We start from the raw sequence: 20841 nt of genomic DNA on the forward strand, positions 1-20841 counted from the left end.
ATCCCAACCCTGTAAGTAGATCAAATGCTGCATAATCCAGTGAAAGCTCTTTGAGTGTTGTTGAATTAACTGTGAGTCAGGTGGAGTCAGACGCTGGAGACGGCTGGAGACGCCACACTGAGCTTCAAAACCACGCTTCAGGAAACATGGAGTCACTCTGATTCATCCTCTGGTGACCATGAATGTTTGAGCCAATAGTTTTTGAGATAATGCCATCACATGAAGCCGTATCATGGACCACCTTCACACAGAGATCAGCCTCGCTCACGTCTAAATACTCATCGAGCTAAACGGTCACAGCTTCACTGTTTATTTCTGGGAAAGATAATCTGTTCGATGAAAGTCCCAAAGCCCCTCTGGACACGGCAGCTTATTGACAAAATATCCTTCATAAGAGCGGGTAAGTGCTCCGCCGCCTCTCCGAGCAGCAACAATCAAGCAGTCATAAGCAGCCGTTGTAATTAGCGGCCCAGAGTAATGCAACAAATCAGCGGCTGGCAGAGGATTTACAGCTCCAGTGCTTTGCATATTAACAGTTTTTAGTTTGACACATAAGAGCTCCCACTCTCCTCCTCCCGGGTTTCATTTCCGAGAAACATGAGCACACGTCTTCCTCTGCTCAGCTATGATCTGAAACCTTTCCTGAAACTGTAACGTCTCCAGATAGAAGCTGTATGATGGTTTAATCTATAAGATATCAACCCAGTGATTATAAGATCTACTCTAAAGACAAACATTTGACCTACTGTTTGTGTCGTTCACATCTTTCCATTAACATCTGTCCTGAGTGATCTGGTCTCTAGAGTCCAGGTGTGAACACTGATCTGGTGTCAGTCCACATGTGGAGGTGGTCTGGGACACATGTGACCTCCTTCCTTTGGTAGTGTGAACACACAATGAGTCCTGGGTCACATTAAAGACCACCTACTCAACAGGGCTGATCTGAGGAAGAGGAGTTTAACTCCTTCATTCAACCACTAGTAGAAATGATCACATGAATCAGTGATGTCTGTTCATTAGTACTGAGAGCCTTTTAAAAGATTCTGGCCTTCATGTGTTCACACCTGGACCTATTTAACCTCAACACCAGTGACCAGGGGCCTCATGTACAAAAGGTGCGTGCGCACAAAAACGTTCCGTACGTTCGTATTCACGGAAAAAGTTCAGATGTATCAAGAGTGAAATGACCATGAACGTGTACGTGCCTCACGCCAACGTCATGTCTAGCGTACGCTGGCTTCTACAGATGTTGATCCTTTGGCGACACTTAGAGGTGATGCTGGGAAACTGACATAAATGTGAAAACAATTAGTCCGACCAATCGGGACTGTGCCGGTCGACCCTGAGCAGAGCCATGCCAGCCGGATAGAGTTATCCTCATGTCAGCCAGGTATATCAAATTCCCACAATGCATCTGAACAGGTCAACATGATGAAACATTTTCATTCATCAATGTACAGATCATATGTGATGCTTCATTAACCAACACTGTGGAGGACAGCTGTCAAAGAGGACATTTTTGCCTCCACTCCAGTGAGTAGCGTCTCCAATTCTCTTTCTGCGAAGTTCTACTTTTTCTCGTCTTACTCATTCTTATGTTTTCATTTTCTGATCGTGCAGAGAGGGGAATCTCAGGTGCAGGGTCAATTTAAATATAATTTGCATATTTAAAAGTGGGCGTGGACAGGGAGGGGTCGGGTACAATATGTGCGATCAATTCCACATTAATTGAGATGTACAAAGGAAATGTGCTTCTGGATCTGAGCGTGCGCCACGTTTTAGTAGGAAATCCATGTAAGTCTTTGCACAGGAGGCCCCTGGTATTTGCTGGTTTTATAAATCCCTCCACAGATATTTGAGTGAGCTTCTTTATTCTTTACCTCCTCCCCAGCGTAAGCAGCGAGCCAGGTCGTTCCCCGTGCCCAGAGGGAGGATCGCTACCGGAGGGTGTCGGGCGAAGCTGGCCTTATCTGTGAAAGAAACATGATCCAGATTATATTTATTTAGAGAATAAATCCTTCATTGTAGAGGAATTCTAGAAGCTATGTGCCCTGATACATCCTGTAACATATATTACCTATACAGTCGAGGATCCAGCCCACGGTGCCGTCACCTCCACAAGCGAGCACCCGGAAATCAGGGACATCGTGGAAAAAGTTGAGCCTAAGGAGAGAGAAGAGTTCACAGCTGATTCTGTTTAATGGGCCGAGCTGAGGGGCTGGAGTTTAATCAATGTGTGGCCTCTCCAGCTGTGCCTAGAGAGCACAGTGGCAGAGTGTGCGCCCTTCAAAGGGACCTTTAATGTGTGTCGGGACAAAGGTGCAGCCAGAAGCTTTCATCCCCCGCCCCCCCTTCGCCCCCGTCATGAGACCACAGACCCTCTTCACATCCACCACCTGGTCCTGAATCAGCCTCCAAACCACGTCGACATGGTGAAAGAGGAGATGTGCAGCATTACCGGGACAAGATGCAAAGCTCATGAACCGAGACACGACTTGAGCTACAACTGTGCAACGAATCAACCCAGAGCCGTCGCCTGTGTCGTCTACTTGAGAGGCCTGTACTACTGTAATCATGCTGCTCTCAGGTCTAGCTCTGGATGTGTCGGAGCTGTTTGGAGTTAGTTGACTGGAATCGTCTGAATAGATGGTGTAGGAGGAGGAATATTAATGAGTAGAGACGTGAAATGATTTCAGACCAGTCACAGCTGTAGTTTCATCGTCACCAGGCGTCCTACGACCATAAATCTACCTTTATTGCTCCATCACGGTCCTAACAACCTGTCTGAGTTTGACCTGTTTCTGGAGGAAGCTTGTGAAGCTTGTTAAAAAAGTTAAAAATATATACGTCACACAGCGTTTTATCCTCAGAGTTGATGATAGAAGTGGGAAAAGTCTTCAAGTAGAAGGACTTGACTTTGACAAACTGATGTCAACTGAGAACTGCAGCTCTTGTGGGGAAGTGGGGTGCGGGGGGGTCTGCAGTGGATCAGTACCAATCAGCCGTGGTCCAAGGAAGGAGGAGAACCAGAGTCAGTCAGGGTCCTGGACCAGGGATCACTGAGTCTGACCCGTGTGGTTCTGCTGAAGAAGTTGATGCTGGTTCACATCTCAGACCAGTCAGGGTGTCCATGCTGACCTCTGACCTCTGATTAAAACTCCTGTAATGGACGTGTCATTTATATTTCTACTTGTTTTCTACATTTTCTTTCTTCAGTGGCAACGGATGAGTCCTACAGAGAAGGCAGTGAAGGATTTAGAGACTGACCTCGTCTTAGAAAATCTAGAACGTAAAGGATCAGAATGGAACCATGAGAGGAACCAATAAACATACCACAACTTGGTCACCCAAAATAAGTGAAAATATGAACGAGATGTCCACTGTAGGAGCTTTCATCAGAGGTCAGAGGTCAGCATGGAGTGTTCTGACTCCTTTCTATCAGAACCAGAACCACATGGGTCAGACTCAGTGATCCTGTCTCTGGTTCTCCTCGGTCCCTGGACCGCTGGTGATCAGTGCTGCTCAGAGACCGCAGAAGACTGTGAGACAAACAGCGCCCTCTGGTGGCCAGGCAATGACACTCCACTCACAACGTGGAGCTGTTTACAGCAGAGCTGTCAAACATTGGGCCCAGGGGCCAAAATCTGGCCCCTAGGGATGAATTTGCAAAGCGTGATGCAAAATACATAAACTGCAATTTCTCAATAAAAATAACTGCTGTTCTTAATGAATCACTGTTTCAATTAGAGCTGCAGAAATAACACAGCACTGAGACCTAGAACTAAACTGATACAGCAGAGGAACTAAACTGATTTCAGGTTGTTTAGAAAATGTTTTGTAGAAGGATAATTCATTTAATGAAACATCTGGAGTTATTATGTTTAAGTTATTATATTTCTGGACCCAATTAGAGCTTGAAATCTAATTGGTTTTATGTGGCCCCTGAGCTAGACTGACCCCTGGTTTAAAGGATCCAGCAGAACAGAACGTCCTCCTGGTTCAGGTCTGGATGGATCCTGAGTGTTAACAGGAGAGACTGAGGTAATGTTGAGTCAAACCACTGATCTACCTCTCACCTCAGAGCCTGCTGATGCTGTTGCTAGGGAGCCCATGGTAACAGCTGGCAGCACGGCAACACTTGGTTCAGCCCCTGAGTTCATGTGATCATGAGTTCATGTGTTCATGAGTCCATGTGATCATGTCTCCTGTACGTCACTACAATGAGCTGCTTTATTAACTCTTAATCAGTGCAGGTCCGACTCAAACACGTCTGATCTTTAATCCACTAGTTTGTTTTAACTACTTTTATTCATTTAACGTATTTATCTCTTCTACCTCTCGTTATCTTATCACTTTTCTTCCATCTCTTTTTTCTTATCTCTACTACTTTATCTCTTCTATCACCTGATCTCTGTATCACGTCTTAATCCTCATCTCTTCTATCTCGTCTGTACCTCTATCTTTATGTTTTTCTCTTATCTCCTATCTTATTATCTCTTATCTCACGTCTTATCACTCTCTTCTATGTCCTCTCTTATCTTTTCAATGTGCTGTCTTCTTATCTCTATGTAATGTCTTATCCCCTATCCTGTATATCTTCTGTCTTCGTCTATCTTATCTCCTCTGCCTTGTCTCTATCTTGTTTTTCTTATTCCTACTATCTTCTCTCTTCTATCGCTACCTGCCTTTTTATCTCTTTTATCTTATCTCTTCATTCCTTCTCTCAATCTTCTATTTGTCTTATCTCTTATATCGTCTATTTCTTTTCTCTTTTCTGCATCTTTTATCTCTTTCAATCTTTTATTTTATGTATCATCTATTATCTCTTCTATCTCATCTCTTTGTTTTATGTCTAACCTCTCTCTTCTAATTTATCTTCATTTTTCTATCTCTTCTAGCTCACGCGTTCTTATCTCTTTCCACTTCTTATCTTCCATTGCATCCTGCATGTGTGTATACCTCTTATATCATCTGCGTCTCTGTCTCTTCTACCGTCTGTTTCTTTTCCTCTCTTCTCTATTTAACTCATGTAAACCAAACAGGCAGAGATCCATGTGTCTTAGTCTCTTAGTCTTTGGTTCAGATCGTTGTTGAGCTCAGATCATATGATCAGATCCCAGATATCAAGCTCAGTTCTCAGAGGTGAGACCAGAGTCAAGAGAGAGAGAGAGAGAGAGAGAGAGAGAGAGAGAGAGAGAGAGGTGGGAGGGGTTACACGTCACCTTCAAGGAAAACTGTAGAAGCAGCAGCGTTTACCTGGATCATTTCTCAGGACTCTACTTCTACTTTACATTCAAACAGCTCCTCTGGTTCTGGAAACCAAACTCCTGACTCAGCTTAAAGAATAATAAACAGCCTCTTTGTTTCTTTGCATCTCATAAGATGGAAGACGGTGAGAAGTGTGCATTATCATTTCAGTTTGTAGCTTAAAACAATAACAGTGAAGAAGTTTCCAGAATCAGCTGTTAGTCAGTAACTAGTGTGGATGTGTGGTGAGGTGGTAGTAGTTGATCATCTAAACAGAATCCATGGAGTCCACTCAGTCAAAGGCTGCACCCAAACAACAACAACAAACACTGAACGTTTAAAAGAAGAGAAAAGTTTCCTGGAGACAGAGAGATCAGAGAGAGAGGTACAATGACTAGACGTCCTGCTTCAGAGTCACTTACCCCATCATTGGTCCTCCTTGGTCCAAACTGTAAACCTGCCGGGGGTTCAACAGGTACCTGAACTTCCTCAGGACCCTAGACGAGAGAGACAGAGAGGAAGGAGGATAAATGAAGCCATCAGAGTTTAGTTAACACACACAGAACATTAATTATCATACAAATGAAGCATCGTCTGGACCTGGAGAAAAAACAATCTGGGATCCAATCTGTGCCAGACTGATCTACGTCTGACCTCATCAGGAGCAAACTGTTCAACAGCGACAAATAAAATAAATATAAATCACCACAATCCTCTCATGGAAGGACATTATGACCACGGTGGGAAGCTGTGGCGTCTAGAGGACTGGGTCAGAACAGAACCAGAACTGCAGCCTATGTGGGGTGACCCTGGTCTGGACCAGAACCAGAGACAGGGTCATGGACAAGGACGATGGAGGAGGAAGAAATAATGTCTCAGAAGTGAAGACGCTCCTCTCACAGTCCAGTCGTCCTTGTTTTCAGCTCAGATTATTATTTCTATAATTAACATTTTACCAATACATCCAGACAAAGATGACCTTTGACCTCTGAATGACCCTGTTCTCTGTGACATCAGAGCAGACGGGTGACAGCGACTTACCGCTCCCCCTGCCTCCCCCCACTCTTGGGATTGACCAGGACCAGCAGCGGGTGCGTCCCAGGCAGAGGGGTGATCTGGAGACAGGAAGAAGAGGCTTGACTTAGATTCAGACATAGTGAGGGGGGGTGAGGGGGCCCATGAGGGAGCTGCTGAGGGACGGAGGGTCCTACCTGCAGCGCCTGGCCGTCCCCGGGGGAGAACTTGAACGTCTGGCTGGTGTCGTCGGGGCTGGTGCTGGGGGGCGACTCCCCCTCGCCTCGCTTCGCCGCAGAATGACGGTCCTGGGGAGGGAGGGGAGGCGGTGATACATCCCTGTTAGCTTTAAACTACAGCAGTGGCAATGTGCTAAGTGACAGTAGGGGACCTCCCTAAGAGGCCCCCACCTGATAAACCTTAAACTATAGCAGTGGCAATTTTCTAAATCGCGATAGGAGGACTCCCTAAGAGGCCCCCACCTGACACGACTTTAAACTACAGCAGTGGCAATGTGCTAAGTGACAGCAGGGGGATTCCCTAAGGAGCCCCTACTTTTCACAACAAACTTTAAAGTACATGTGTGGCAATGTGCAAAGTTTTTAATGACAGTAAAAATCTCACTAAGGGGCCCCCACCTGACATGAATTTTAACTACAACAGTGGCAATGTGCTCAGTGACAGCAGGGGACCTCCCTGAGGGGCCCCCACTTTTCACAATAAACTTAAAACTACAGCAGTGGCAATGTGCAAGTTTTTAATGACAGTAGGAGACCTCTCTAAGGGGCCCCCACCTGAAAAGCTTTAAACTACAGCAGTATCAATGTGATAAGTCACAGTAGGGGACCTCCTTAAGGGGCCCCCACCTTTTCAAAGCAAACTTTCAGCTACAGCAGTGGCAATTGTAGGAGACCTCCTTAAGAGGCCCCACCTGACAAATGTTGAACTACAGCAGTGGCAGTGTGTTAAGTGGCGGTAGGAGAAGTCCCTTTTCACAATAAACCAAAGCAGTGGGAATGTGCAAAGTTAGTGTAGGAGACCTCTCTAAGGGGCCCCCACCTGAACAAACTTTAAACTACAGCAGTATCAATGTGATAAGTCAGAGTAGGGGACCTCCTTAAGGGGCCCCACCTGATGAAAGTTCAACTACAACAGTGGTAATGTGTTAAGTGACGTCCCTTAGGGGCCCCCACTTTTCACAATAAACTTTAAACTACAGCAGTGGCAACATGTTAAGTTAAAGTAGGAGACGTCTCTAAGGGGCCCCCACCTGACAAGACTTTCAGCTACAGCAGTGGCAATCTGCTAAGTTTTTAATGACAGTAGGAGACCTCCTTAAAGGGGCACCCACTTGAAAAACTTGTTCCCTGTTAACTGTCAACAGGGGCCCAGAGAGTTTGGCCCCCGGACGTCAACCACTGCTACACCTGGACTAAAAACTAAATTCATCCTGCGACACCATCCCAGAGGCGTCTCATCGTTCATTCTTTCACAGAGAGCCGGGGCCAGCTGGGGCCCCGCATCGATCTGATCTCTGTCTCCTGCAGCTCTGCATGTCTTCAGCTGATAAATGAAGCGGTGGTGAATGTGCAGACGGAGGAGACGCTCTCACCAGGACGACGGGGCAGATGTAGGAGGGCAGCAGAGTGTGGTCCCTCAGGGCTCCTCCGTCACACTCCGGCCTCACGTTGGATGCACACTTGTTATGGAGCTGCAGAGCAGAAACAGAAACAGAAGAAGAGTGGGCGTGATCCATCTGTGACTGTGAGTACATCTAACGGTCCCGGTACGAAACGCTGCACCTCTGAGGTCAGCCACACTGACGGGACGTATTGATTGGTTGATGGGCCGTGCAGCGACAATCAGAAAGACATTGATTAGTGATTCTGTGGAGGGAGAGACAACTAATGTTGGAGGCTGGAGGGTTGATGGAGAGCAAACTGAAAGTCAACACTGACATCTGGTGGATTAGAAGAGAATTAGACACTTTAATAGAAATAGAATAAATTCATTGGCATGGTCAGGATGAGGAGACAGTAAATGTTGTTTGCACCGTAATTAAATTTATTTTTTATTGTTGTTTTTCATCTCTTACTTTATTCTATAGTTTTTCATCTAACTTATATTTTTGTACTTTCTTGTCCTGTCGCCGTCACGACTACATGTCTCCTTCAGGATCAATAAAGTCTTATCTCGTCTTGTCTCATCCTGCCATGTCTTGTCTAATCACATTATGTCTCATCTCATCACCTCTTGTCTTGTCTTATACCTTACCTTGTCTCAAAATCTCTTGTCTTGCGTGTTGTCTCGTCTCATCTTATCTCATCGCATCTTATCATGTCTCATCTCATCTATCAGCTCATCTTATCATATCTTGTCAGGTGTTGTCTTATCATATCATATCATCTCTCACTATGTCCTGTTTTATTTCATTTCATCACGTCTCATCGTCCTTTGTCTTGTCTTGTCACATTTTGTCATGTCTCGTCTTATTTCATCTCATCCCATCTTACCTTAACTTGTCTCTTCTCGTCTTATCATATCTTGTCATCTAGCCTCGTCTCATTTTATGTCTTATTTCATCTCATTATGTCTCATAATCTCTTGTCTTCTATCTCGTTTCATCTCACCTTATCTCATCTCTTCTCATATTATCATACCTTGTTGTGTGCTGTTACCATGTCTTGTCTTATTTCATTTCATCTTGTCTCATCATCTCTCATCATCCTTTGTCTTGTGTTGTCTCATTTCGTCATGTCATGTCTTGTCATTTAGTATCTTATCTCATCTCATCTCATCTCATTATGTCTCATGATCTCTTGTGTCTTGTCTCGTCTCATCTTACCTTATCTCATCTCATCTCATCTCATTATGTCTCATAATATCTTGTCTTCTGTCTCGTTTCATCTCACCTTATCTTATCTCTTCTCATCTTATCATATCTTGTTGTGTGCTGTTACCATGTCTTGTCTTATTTCATCTTGTCTCATCTTGTCTCATCATCTCTCATCATCCTTTGTCTTGTGTTGTCTCATTTCATCATGTCATGTCTTGTCATATAGTACCTTATCTCATCTCATCTCATTATGTCTCATAATTTCTTGTCTTCTGTCTCGTCTCATCTTACCTTATCTCATCTCTCCTCATTTCTTCTCATCTTATCATATCTTGTCGTGTCTTATCTGTCTTATTTCATTTCATGTTGTCTCATCTCATCATGTCTCCTCGTTTGTCTTGTCATATAGCATCTCATCTCATCTCATTTCATTTCATCTGTCTCATCTAGTCTCACCAGGATCTATTGTTACTGTTATATTTGACAGTCAGGTGTACCTAATAATCTGGCAACTCATTCAGTTAACTGAATGCTTAAAATTCGAATTAATAATTGAACTCAGATTTAATCCTGAGGTTTCTTGATCTAATCCTGAAGAATAAAACCAGAACATCTGATCTCAGGACAGATTGAGACTGACCGTGATCTGACACCAGACACAGTGAAGGCCCGTCAGGCCCTGGTAACACTTGATGCTACGACGGCAGCGGTCACACTTTGTGGGAGAGTTACCCTCCATCCACACATGCTGCATAGCCTGGAGAGGACAGAGGATAGAGGACAGAGGACAGAGGACAGAGGGATTTATACTTCTATTATACAGTATTTCTATTTAATAGAGAGAAGAAAAACACACGTGCTCTGATCTTAATTTAATTAGTTTTATATTCATTTGTAAAGCTAAGTATTTATTTAACATCCATCCTGATCTGGTCTCTAGAGTCCAGGTGTGAACACTGATCTGGTGTCAGTCCACATGTGGAAGTGGTCTGGGACACATGTGACCTCCTTCCTTCCTTAACATGTGAGAGTCTTTCCATCTTGTTCCAACATCTGGATCATGTCTCTAAGTCAACCAGCAGCTGTTGATGGTTCTGATCCAGCGGTAGGTAGAGATCCATTAGAGACAGCAGCTGCTACAATATTCTACTGACCACATGATGGCGCTGCTGATTTACAGACACACAAACTGAGATCAGATCTCAAGTGCTGGCTGGGGACGCATGTGGAGACACATTTATATTAAGACCAGGTGGAGACACAGGGACTTAGAGATGGACTCAGGACGGATGTTAATGTAAAGTCTGACCAGTCCCTGTTACTCTCTGACACGTCCTAGATGTCCAGCTGACTGAGACCCTTCTACTTACGTTGGTGTGTCTCCGTGACTTGGCGTAGGTGCTGATGCAGGTGGCGATGTCTTTGGACACACAGCGTTCGTGCACCGTGTACTTGCATACTGAAGGAGAACGACAAGAGATGAGACTGAAACCACGGGAACACAACCAAGACGTCCAGTCATCAGCTCTGAGAGAATTCACTCATGATTAAATTACATGTAATAGCGTTGTTAATGAGCCTCTTTTCCTTTTCTTTATTTAAATGGCGGCCGTGTGGATGTTTAATTGGAAACAGAACGGACTCAGATGAACTCAGGCTCAACAAACTGCTCCCCAGATAAAGATGGAGGAGAATGAAGACTCACTGGAGCAGCAGAGGCCCTGCTTACGGACTCCCAGCAGCATGGTATGGCAGTAGTTACAGTACGCTGGTTTGTTGAAGTGCTTCAGACGCCAGACGTGCTGCCCGTCCTCCTGCACGTTCTACGAGAGGACAGGACAATAAATGTTTAAGAAGCTGAAGCTGCAGAATAAACGTTGGCTCCTGCTGAAGAGGAACAAGGAAGAAAGAAAACAACCAGGGAAGAGAAACCAGGTGCCTTTTCCAAGAAATGTATTTAATTTAACTGACCAGCCACAACATTATGACCACCAACAGGAGAAGTAAATAACATCGACCATCTTGTGACAGTTCAGTGTTCTGCTGGGAAACTTTTAGACCTGGCATTCATTGGTGTGGATGTTACTTAGACATGTAGCACCCACCTAGACCAGACCAGGCCCCCCCACCCCATAGCAATGACACTCCTTGATGGCAGCAGCCATCCCCAGCAGGATGCAGCCTGACACAGACACACACACAAAAACACTTTAGGAACAACTAAAAAAAAAACATGAAGAACAGCACAAGGTGTTGACCTGGCCTCCAGATTCACTAGATCCCAAACTGATCAAGTATCTGTGGGATGATCCACAGAGGCCCCTCCCCTCAAAGGCCCCCCCACTAACAACAGGACACCCTCAGAAGGCCCATGTCCATTCTCTGATGAGTCACAATATTAGGAAGGTGGTCATAATGTCATGGCTGATTGGTGGATATAAAATGTGGATCAATAGCTTCCGTAAGTTTTTATTTCCATTCATCTTTAACCACCTGTCCTGCAGTCACTACCAGCTGATCTCTCTGTGATCCGTCCGTTAAATAAATTAAGGATTATCTCACCTCATCTTAAGTAACAGTCCTGATCTAAATCTAGTCTCCATGAAGGTTCTAGTGTTCAGCTCTAGTCTCTAGATGTTCCATATGTACTAGTGAACTGACAGGTGTTCCTAATATTTTGACATTTTAATCTAAATAACAGAAACTCTTCAGTGTTTAGTTCAGTCCAGTTTAACAGCACCACAGACTCCATCCTCCACAATGATCATCAGGTCAATCACCACCTTCCTGACTCTGGTTCTACATCAACTCAACATTAGAGCAGTCATGAGGTGTACCTAATGAAGTGGCCAGTGAGTGAAGATTAGCTGCAACAATTATGGTCAATGAAATAATGTTTCTCGTTCACTATTTGGTTCATAAAACATCAGAAATGTTAAAAACACCATCAGAACGTCCTGGAGTTCAAGTTAACGTCTGAATGATTAATATTTTTTGTTAAAAATATGAAGTTTAAAGAAACATAGGACAAAGAAAAGTAGAGAATCTGGAACAAGAGAATGATTTCTATTTGATCTTATTTATAAAAGACTAATCAATCTATCTGCTGCTCTACTTTAGTCTCCTCACATATATTTCTCTTTACGTCCTCTTTCTGAGCAGAATCCAGCCTCTAACATGAACATGTACACTCCCTGGCCACTTCATTAGGTACACTAGTGAATGCATTCACATATAAAGGAGAGAAGGAGAACTGACCAAGAGTGGAAAGTAAGTGATGATAAAAGTACTGAGCATCATTTAGATTTAATTTAAAGATGATAAGTCAGCGTGGAATAAGATCATTTTAAAAAGTTACTAATCCACAATAATAAATATTATTATATATATGATAAATATGAGCAACACATGAGAGGAGGAGGAAGACCAGCTGATTACTAATTCTCATGTATCTACCGTGTCCATGCCCAGCAGGACCAGTAAAGGGATGGTGGTGAGGCCTCCTCTGATCCACTCCTCCAGGGTCACCGTCCCGTCTCGGTCGTAGTCGATCTCCTCCATCATCTCCTTCAGGATCTGGAGACACAGACAAAAAACAAAGAGTCAGAGACACAGAACAGCTCGAAATAAAATAATATGACAACGAACGCATGAACGTTCATTTATTAAATATAGTCAGTAGAGTTAGTGTTTAATATCTGAGGTTTCACAGAGTAAATGAATAATAATTAATGCTTCAACCAAAAACATTATTTTCAATACTTAATTAATTATCTCATTAATAATTAATAATAAAAACAATTAAAATTAAATCTAAATATTTTAAATAATAAATACATCTAAATAATTTAAGTAATAATAATAATAATAATAATAAATATAAATATTTTAAATAATTATAATAATAATAATTCATTGTTTGGTTGGCAACAGAAAAAAAAAACTGTTCAACATAAAATCATTAAAATAAATCTAAATTAGAATAGAAGCAGAAAATAAATGTTATCACAGGAAAAATAATAAATGACTTCCAATTTATTATAAAATATCTGAAAAAGCTCTTTGTTTATTCCATTTATGAACTAAAGTACAATAAATAAAGCGTAAATGTTCCGTTTGGTGCAATGATCTGATCAGACAGAGATTAGTTTAAGGAATCTGACCAGGACTGTGTAAAGATTAAAGTTTATTTTATATATTTATTGACTAAAATAAAGGTCCTGTGTGAAGTGGAGTAAATAGAAACGTGTTCATCTGTGACTTTATTAACGTTCAGGTTGTGTTTGCTCACCGGCCTCAGTTCAGTCGAGTCCCACTCCAGATACTCTGCAACATGCACCATCTGATTAATGATGCGGTCCAGCTCCTGCAAACAAAACATCCAGAGGGGTCTGAGTGTGGCTCGTATTAAACTGGTGAACACATATTCTAGGAGGAGGAGGAGGAGGAGGAGGAGGAGGAGGAAGGGGGGCACTCACGGAGCTGTCCAGGACGCCGTTACCGTCCGTGTCGTAGAGCCGGAACATGACTAGAGGGAAACGAGAGAGCAGAGTTCCCATGATGGCTCAGGTAACGGGGCTGAGGCTGGAGCGCTCGTCCCGGGACTTTCTCCTGAATGTCTAAAGAGGAGCAGCGTGCTCTGAGCCGGGACACGGGGCCCGGGCAGGACAGATTAAGGCTTGTGGGTGTGCACCAATATAGACGCTAAAGAAGTCATCTGGGAGCAGCAGGGCTTAATCATGGCACCGGCCCGCACGCTGTGGGAGGTGTAAGAGCATCTAAGGCCCCGGGGCGAGGCTGCCAAAGTTAAATCTGTCCCACTTCTACATGTTTGTTCACGGGTGGTAAGTTGGTTTTATAATTTATGGTCCCCACTCTAAGTCAGGGGGGTCAGGGGCCACCCTCACCCTGACCCAGAGACATAATAGAATAAGATCTCATAGCATCCCTGTCACTTACACTCCAGCTTGTCCTCCGGCGTCCCATTCTCCAGCAGGGACAGGTAGCAGACGATGTCCTTGAGGAAGACGACCTGGGGCGACGGCACCACGGAGCCTTTCTGGGGCGACGGGCTCCTCCTCAGAGACAAATGCTTCTCAGAGCGGCTCCTCTCTGTGGACGTACAGCACAGACATTCACCCATCACTCTCCTCCTCCTCCTCCTCCTCCTCCTCCTCCTCCTCCTGCAGCTCCTCTGCTTGGAATTGATGAGCCAGAGCGCCGGTAAATTACACATTTAAGCGTTAGTTTGACAGGGTTTTGGAGAACTCTGACCCCCGGCACAACAGGTGGAGACAAAGCAGAGCCGCGAACAGAGCAGGATGACAAAAGAGCTATGTACAGTAGAGACAGAGAGGCTGGACGCAACAAAGAGACGCCACGTGGGACGGGACGGAGCTGGACCAGCGGCACCGGGATGGATCGAGTCGTGTTAGAAAACTCTGATCTGATCTATATCACTCAAACATGAAGCTGGAAAACACCTGAGATTTTATGTTATATAACAGATCTGTGAAGTAAGGAGATAAAGTAGGGGCACCTCTGGGACTATGAGTTAATTTCAAGGCCACGTTAGAGTTTACTGGTTCTAAAAGCATCTCTAAAGAGTTTGGAACCCACAAATAATCCACAGTCAGACAGATTGAAGACGACTGTTCCCCTCCACAGGAGTGGTCCACCAACAAAGATCACTCCATAATAGTCTGAGAGGTCCCAAAGGAACCCAGGGGAACTTCTAAGCAGCTAAAGGCCTCGCTCTCATTGGCTGATGTTAATGTTGATGAATCCACTGAACAACCATGGTGTGATGGACAAAGACACTGCTCTCCAAGAAGAACATTTCTAAACATCATGTGGACAAGACAGAAGACTATTGGGACAATGTTTAGTGGACAGATGAGACCAAAGTAGAATAGTTTGGTTTAAATGAGATGAAACAACACTGCATCATTCCAGCATCAGAACCTCATCCCTCCATCAAACATGGGGGTGCTAATGTCCTGGTTTGGGCCTGTTCTGCTGCATCTGGACCAGGACGTCCTGTCCTCATTGATGGACCAATGAATTCTGAATTCTACCAGAGAACTCTAAAAGAAAATGTCAGGACGTCTGTCCATGAGCTGAATGTGAAGAGAAACTGGGTCATGCAGCAAGACAACGAGAACCAAGAACACAAGTGGTTCTACAAAAGAACGGTTAAAGAAGAACAAGATGAATGTTTAGGAACGGCCAAGTCAAAGTCCTGACCTTAATCCAATAGAAATGTTGTGGAAGGACCTGAAGCAAGCAGTTGATGTGAGGAAACCCACCAACATCTCAGAACTGAAGTGGTTCTGTTCTGAGGAATGGGCTAAAATTCCTCCAAGCTGCTGTAGACCACTGATCAGCAGTTACCAGAAACATTTAGTTACAAGGAGGTCACAGCAGATACTGAACACAAGGGTTCACTTGCTTTTACACCTCACTGATATGTAATATTTCTGTTTCTCTCTGATGTTTTGAGTAGTTTTTAAGCAGCTCTGTAAATCTAGTTGTCTGATTTTAGTTCTAGTAAAACGCTCCTCCTCACCCGGTGACAGTTTCGGGGACACTGGGGACCTGGCGGGACCGGCGTTGGGCGTCAGGACGTTGCTGCTGCTGCCCTCGGAGGCTTTGACCTGGGTGCAGGGCGATCTGGGGGGGCCCCCGGGCGTGTGGGCCCCCGTCCCCGAGCGCTGCGAGGAGGAGCGGGACGAACAGGGGGAGGTGGTGGCCCCTGAACCCGCCGTGCTCATCACGCTGGAGTGCTCCGGGGTGTGCCGGCCCATCGCAGACAGGATGCTCTTCCCGTTCATCCCTGAAGGGGGGGGGGCGACACCGAAACAGGACGGCAGGAAAATAAAAGAAACAAAAGAAAGGATCAGTTATAAGGAATAAAAACTACTGTCAAACTCCACAACAACCAGAAGCATAGGGGGACAGGAAACCAGTTCACAAAGCGTCATCATCAACTCACATCAACACAACAAGAGCACATGACCACAGAGGCAGCAAGACTCTGGTCCCACTAAGACCAGATCAGGGGCCCGTTCTGGTACCTGTAATAGGAGCACAGGCCACTTCAGTCTGAATAGAGATGCCTGCGTCAATGGATCGGGCGTCTGCGGTCGGTTCAACGGGAGGAGGAAGAGAAAGACAGCGGCAGAGGCAGCAACAATGAGTAGAGCAGCTTTAAGAAAGAAAGACTGTTGTGTGTTGATCCTAATCTGCAGACTGACAGTAGATGAATATCTGAGTCTACATCTCTACATGACTGGAAGAAACTAAACATATTCATTAAAGGACATTAACCAGCTCCATCCAGGCTGCTTCCTGTCATGTCACCACCAGGTGGCGGCACAAGATCGATCAGCGAACAAAGGCTTCACCATCGGCGTCAGGTCAAAGGTTTTAAAATCAGAAGGAACAGAGAAAACTAGGAGCATGTACAGGCATGTGCATGAAAATGATTCAAAACATCGGAGGAAGTCCTGGAAGCAGACAAAGAGAACCCAGTATTATACTCGTGCATTCATTTAGTCATCCACATTAACATTAGCCAATGAGAGAGAGGCCTTTAGCTGCTTAGAAGTTCCTCTGGGTTCCTTTAAAGTCAGGACTTTGACTTGGCCGTTCCTAAACATTCATCTTGTTCTTCTTGAACCGTTCTTTTGTAGAACCACTTGTGTTCTTGGTTCTCGTTGTCTTGCTGCATGACCCAGTTTCTCTTCACATTCAGCTCATGGACAGATGTCCTGACATTTTCTTTTAGAGTTCTCTGGTAGAATTCAGAATTCATTGGTCCATCAATGATGACGAGCCGTCCTGGTCCAGATGCAGCAGAACAGGCCCAAACCAGGACATTAGCACCCCCATGTTTGATGGAGGGATGAGGTTCTGATGCTGGAATGATGCAGTGTTGGTTCATCTCATTTAAACCAAACTATTCTACTTTGGTCTCATCTGTCCACTAAACATTGTCCCAATAGTCTTCTGTCTTGTCCACATGATGTTTAGAAATGTTCTTCTTGGAGAGCAGTGTCTTTGTCCATCACACCATGGTTGTTCAGTGGATTCATCAACATAAACGTTAGCCAATGAGAGAGAGGCCTTTAGCTGCTTAGAAGTTCCCCTGGGTTCCTCTGGGACCTCTCAGACTATTATGGAGTGATCTTTGTTGGTGGACCACTCCTGTGGAGGGGAACAGTCGTCTTCAATCTGTCTGACTGTGGATTATTTGTGGGTTCCAAACTCTTTAGAGATGGTTCTGGGACCTTTTCCAGCCTGATGAGCAACAACAACTCTTTCTCTGAGCTCCTCAGAAAGCTCCTTTGTCCACAAACATGTGTTGTGAAGCTCAGACTGAGACAAATCCCTGATTTATTGAAACTAAACCAGGAACTGAACCACACCTGAGTCTCATTACATTGATGGAAACACTTCTGAACACATGGACTCTGATTTAATCCTAGAGGAGCACCTCTCTGATATGTAATATTGGTGTATTTTCCTGCATAAACACATAAAATATTTCAGTTCCATGTGTTTGATTGGGTTCTCTTTGTCTCTTTACTGATGCTTTGAGCCATTTTGATGCAGAAGAGGAGCAGAGACTTGAAGATGTGACCTTTGACCCTGAAAATTATGGGTTTCATCAGTTAATTGGGAAAAACCTGTGTTCATTTAGACTTGTAGAAACATAATGTTCATTTTTAAAGATGCAAACTCCCAAAGAAACACAAGGAACATGAGACACATGTACACCAGAGGCTTTAGAGCCTGAGTGGAGCAGAGGATATGACTGTAATGATATTTATCAGATAATTAAGACCGACTAGAAGAGGAAATGTCTCAAACTAATCCATCTGAAACACTCTGACACACACTCCCTCACATCTCGCCTCCATCCACTTGTTGCCTCTTAGTTTTTTCAGGCCACAGAAATAGATTTTCTAGTTCGGGCCGTCCATCTGTCTCCTCAGCTGTGAGCAGCAGATCCTGGCGGCCGAGCCCACGCAGCCCCTCGAATGGAAAGATCCTGCTGAGCGTAAACGACCAACGGCCACACGGAGACATTTGTCCTTTTAGACCCGGCGGTCCAGCGTGAAGTCCACGAGAAATCATCAAGGTTGTGGTGACGGAATATGTGTCGAGGGTTTAAATATAGACTCATTTACCAAGAGACAACGGGACCAAAGAGGCAGCCAGCGTTACACCTCAACAAACTAAATGTATTTAAACTAAACCAGGAACTGAACCAACACTTCTGAACACATGGACTCTGATTTAATCCTAGAGGAGCTCCTCTCTGATATGTAATATTGGCTCTTTTTTTTGAATAAACAAATCTGCATGTCTAATATTTCTCTTTCAGTTGTTGCATTGGGTTCTCTTTGTTTACTTTTAGGATACGTCAGAACATTTTCCAGTTGTTGTTCTTAGATAAATAACATTTTCCTCTCATGAATCTTCAGCAGATGTTTATCAGCCACCAAGAAGACACTCGTCTCACATCTGGGACAAAAAGGAAAAAGACAACGGCCAAAGAGCGAAAGCTTTCCACCTGCGTGGGATTAAATCTGTGCAGTAAATCTATTTTATGAAGCTGAAAAGATTAGAGGAGAACTAGAAGCCTCGTTCAACAATATGGAAATAAAAAATAAATGAAAAGATTCAGTTCTGTCCTTTGAAGAGGAGACAATAAAATCTAATTATATGATCAGATATATGTGTCCACGTAAAAAATAAGGAGGAGGAGGAGAAGAAGAAGAATGAGGAGAAGAAGATGAAGAAGGAGGAGGAGGAGAGTAATTGCCCATGTGTGATTAGTTGTGTTAAACTCTGTCTTCGTCATAATAATAAAGAACTAGTTCATCAACCCCTCCATCCACCCTGACCTCCTCTCTGGTGAACACTGAAGTGGTGGCCTACCCAGTAAACTGGTTCCTGCTCGGGACTGGTCCGGGGAGCAGCCTCCCGTCTTGCTCTTGAAGGAGGTGAAGAGATGTTGGCACAGCTCCTCTGGGATGTCGTTCTCCAGGTACGTGGCCATGAAGAGCTGGAAGCCCTCGTAGTCGATGGGCTGGAGGTCAGAGCACAGAGCACAGAGGTTAGCAGGAGTTTACCGGACCAGGAAACCACCCGACCGGGAGACCACCGGACCAGGAGTCCACCAACCAGGAGTCTACCTGACCAGGGACACTAAGTGATGGACGCTTCATCTCAGGTTCAGATCTGAAAGGAAATAGGTTGATCTGGGGAGACAGGCCTTAGTTTTATTAAATGGTTTGATGTCGTGGAGGTGAAGACGTTACAGTCAGACCTCTTTAAGTCTAATGGAGGAGCTGGAAGCAGCACCAAGATAAAAACCTGGCAGATCAGAGCAAAACACTGAGTCTCTGGCTCAACTTCACCTGCAACAAGCTGCAGGAAGGTTAGACTCCTGCAGCACTCAGAGAAAACTTTATTAGTTTAAACCTTTTACCTTCAGGAAGGTTTCTTGATTTGTTCGCTTCAGTTAAAGTCAACCAACGGTACTAAAAGGTTTCTTAACGAGGTGGATCGTCAGTTTAAAGAGTTCGTTTTTTTATTTATTATCCTCTTTTCAATCATATCCTCCTGACTACCAGGAAAAAATTTATTTTTAAGATATCCTATAACTGATGGACGACAAGCCCCACCCTTTCACACTTGGTATCATTAAAAAGCCCTAAACGTCCTCTGTAGATGGCAAGAGGAGTTAATTCAGTAGCATCCAGTGGGTACGAGATATTCAGGTTTACAAATGTGAACTACTGGTAGTCAGGAGGATATATAGCAGGTGCAGCCACATAGTGAGATGAGAGGACGTTCCTCCAGGACCAAGGAGCTACATGAAGACACAGGACTAAGTAGATGAAGAGCATGTGCACAGTACGAACAGTACAGACAATGCAAAGATGAGAGACAGGACCCAACACTTTGAAGACAATGCATTTAGACAAAAGACGCTACACAACAACAGAGAGCAGCACAGAGTAATAAGCAGACTGACAGAGTATAGTGTGTGCAAAGATGAAAGGATGTGTGTAAAATCATTGTTTTAACTTCTCCGATGAAGGAGCAGCTCTAAGCTTGTTCTGACCTGAAGATGGAAAAGAATACAAATAAAGATGCCAATGCAACAAACCTACCAAAAATACAAAGAATAAAGAATAATAATAATAACATGCGTCTGATAAAGTTCTCTACTAGTTCTGCAGGAGTCTGGATCTTTTCTGCAGCTTAGAAGGAAACTAAAAGTAAAGTAACTGGACACAGAAATGTTAACGCTCGCTCCCTCAGATGTCCTCCACCACGCGGACATGTGGTGGTGGACTCTACCCCTGTAACCCCCCTCAGCCCCCGTCCCATTCTGCCTCGGTGACGGACCATATGCGGAGGACGAGGCGAGGTTATGTCATGTTAGTGGACAGAATGTAACGTTCATGCAGTCTGTCGACACAGACACCACACAGCATGCAGAGCCCGCCGGGCCGAGGCTTACTTGGTTCAGAACGTCTTGCTTCTGTTTAACAGGCAGAACAATGAAGAGGAGGAAGGAGGAAGGAGGAAGGGAGGAGGAGTAGAAGAAGAGAAGGAGTAGAAGAAGAGAAGGAGTTAGCTACTCTGTGTGAGGACTCGTCCTCTGTGAAGATGATGGAGGTTACAGGATGTAGATCAGACTGACTTACCAAGTGTTTTAGCAT

The 20841-nt window shown here is 44.4% G+C and overlaps 1 protein-coding gene across 1 annotated transcript in view; it reads right to left on the minus strand.

Moving 5' to 3' along the window:
- The window catches only part of dgkg (diacylglycerol kinase, gamma), a 69162-nt gene extending 48917 nt beyond the window's left edge, over positions 1–20245 (minus strand). The window contains exons 1-16 of the mRNA XM_084575227.1: positions 19046–20245; positions 16174–16236; positions 15666–15932; positions 14057–14209; positions 13576–13625; positions 13389–13463; positions 12554–12673; positions 10803–10920; positions 10468–10556; positions 9738–9854; positions 7874–7972; positions 6459–6569; positions 6289–6362; positions 5670–5744; positions 2078–2163; positions 1881–1970 (exon numbers count right to left, since the gene is read on the minus strand). Coding sequence (XP_084431353.1) covers positions 1881–1970; positions 2078–2163; positions 5670–5744; positions 6289–6362; positions 6459–6569; positions 7874–7972; positions 9738–9854; positions 10468–10556; positions 10803–10920; positions 12554–12673; positions 13389–13463; positions 13576–13625; positions 14057–14209; positions 15666–15932; positions 16174–16236; positions 19046–19166 — 1708 coding nt within the window. The 5' untranslated portion in view covers positions 19167–20245. The remainder of the gene's footprint in view (positions 1–1880; positions 1971–2077; positions 2164–5669; positions 5745–6288; positions 6363–6458; positions 6570–7873; positions 7973–9737; positions 9855–10467; positions 10557–10802; positions 10921–12553; positions 12674–13388; positions 13464–13575; positions 13626–14056; positions 14210–15665; positions 15933–16173; positions 16237–19045) is intronic.
- Between the last annotated feature and the right edge of the window lie 596 nt (positions 20246–20841).

The sequence above is a fragment of the Chelon labrosus genome (genome assembly GCF_963514085.1).
Source record: "Chelon labrosus genome assembly, contig: SCAFFOLD_139, whole genome shotgun sequence".
Lineage (NCBI taxonomy): Eukaryota > Metazoa > Chordata > Actinopteri > Mugiliformes > Mugilidae > Chelon > Chelon labrosus.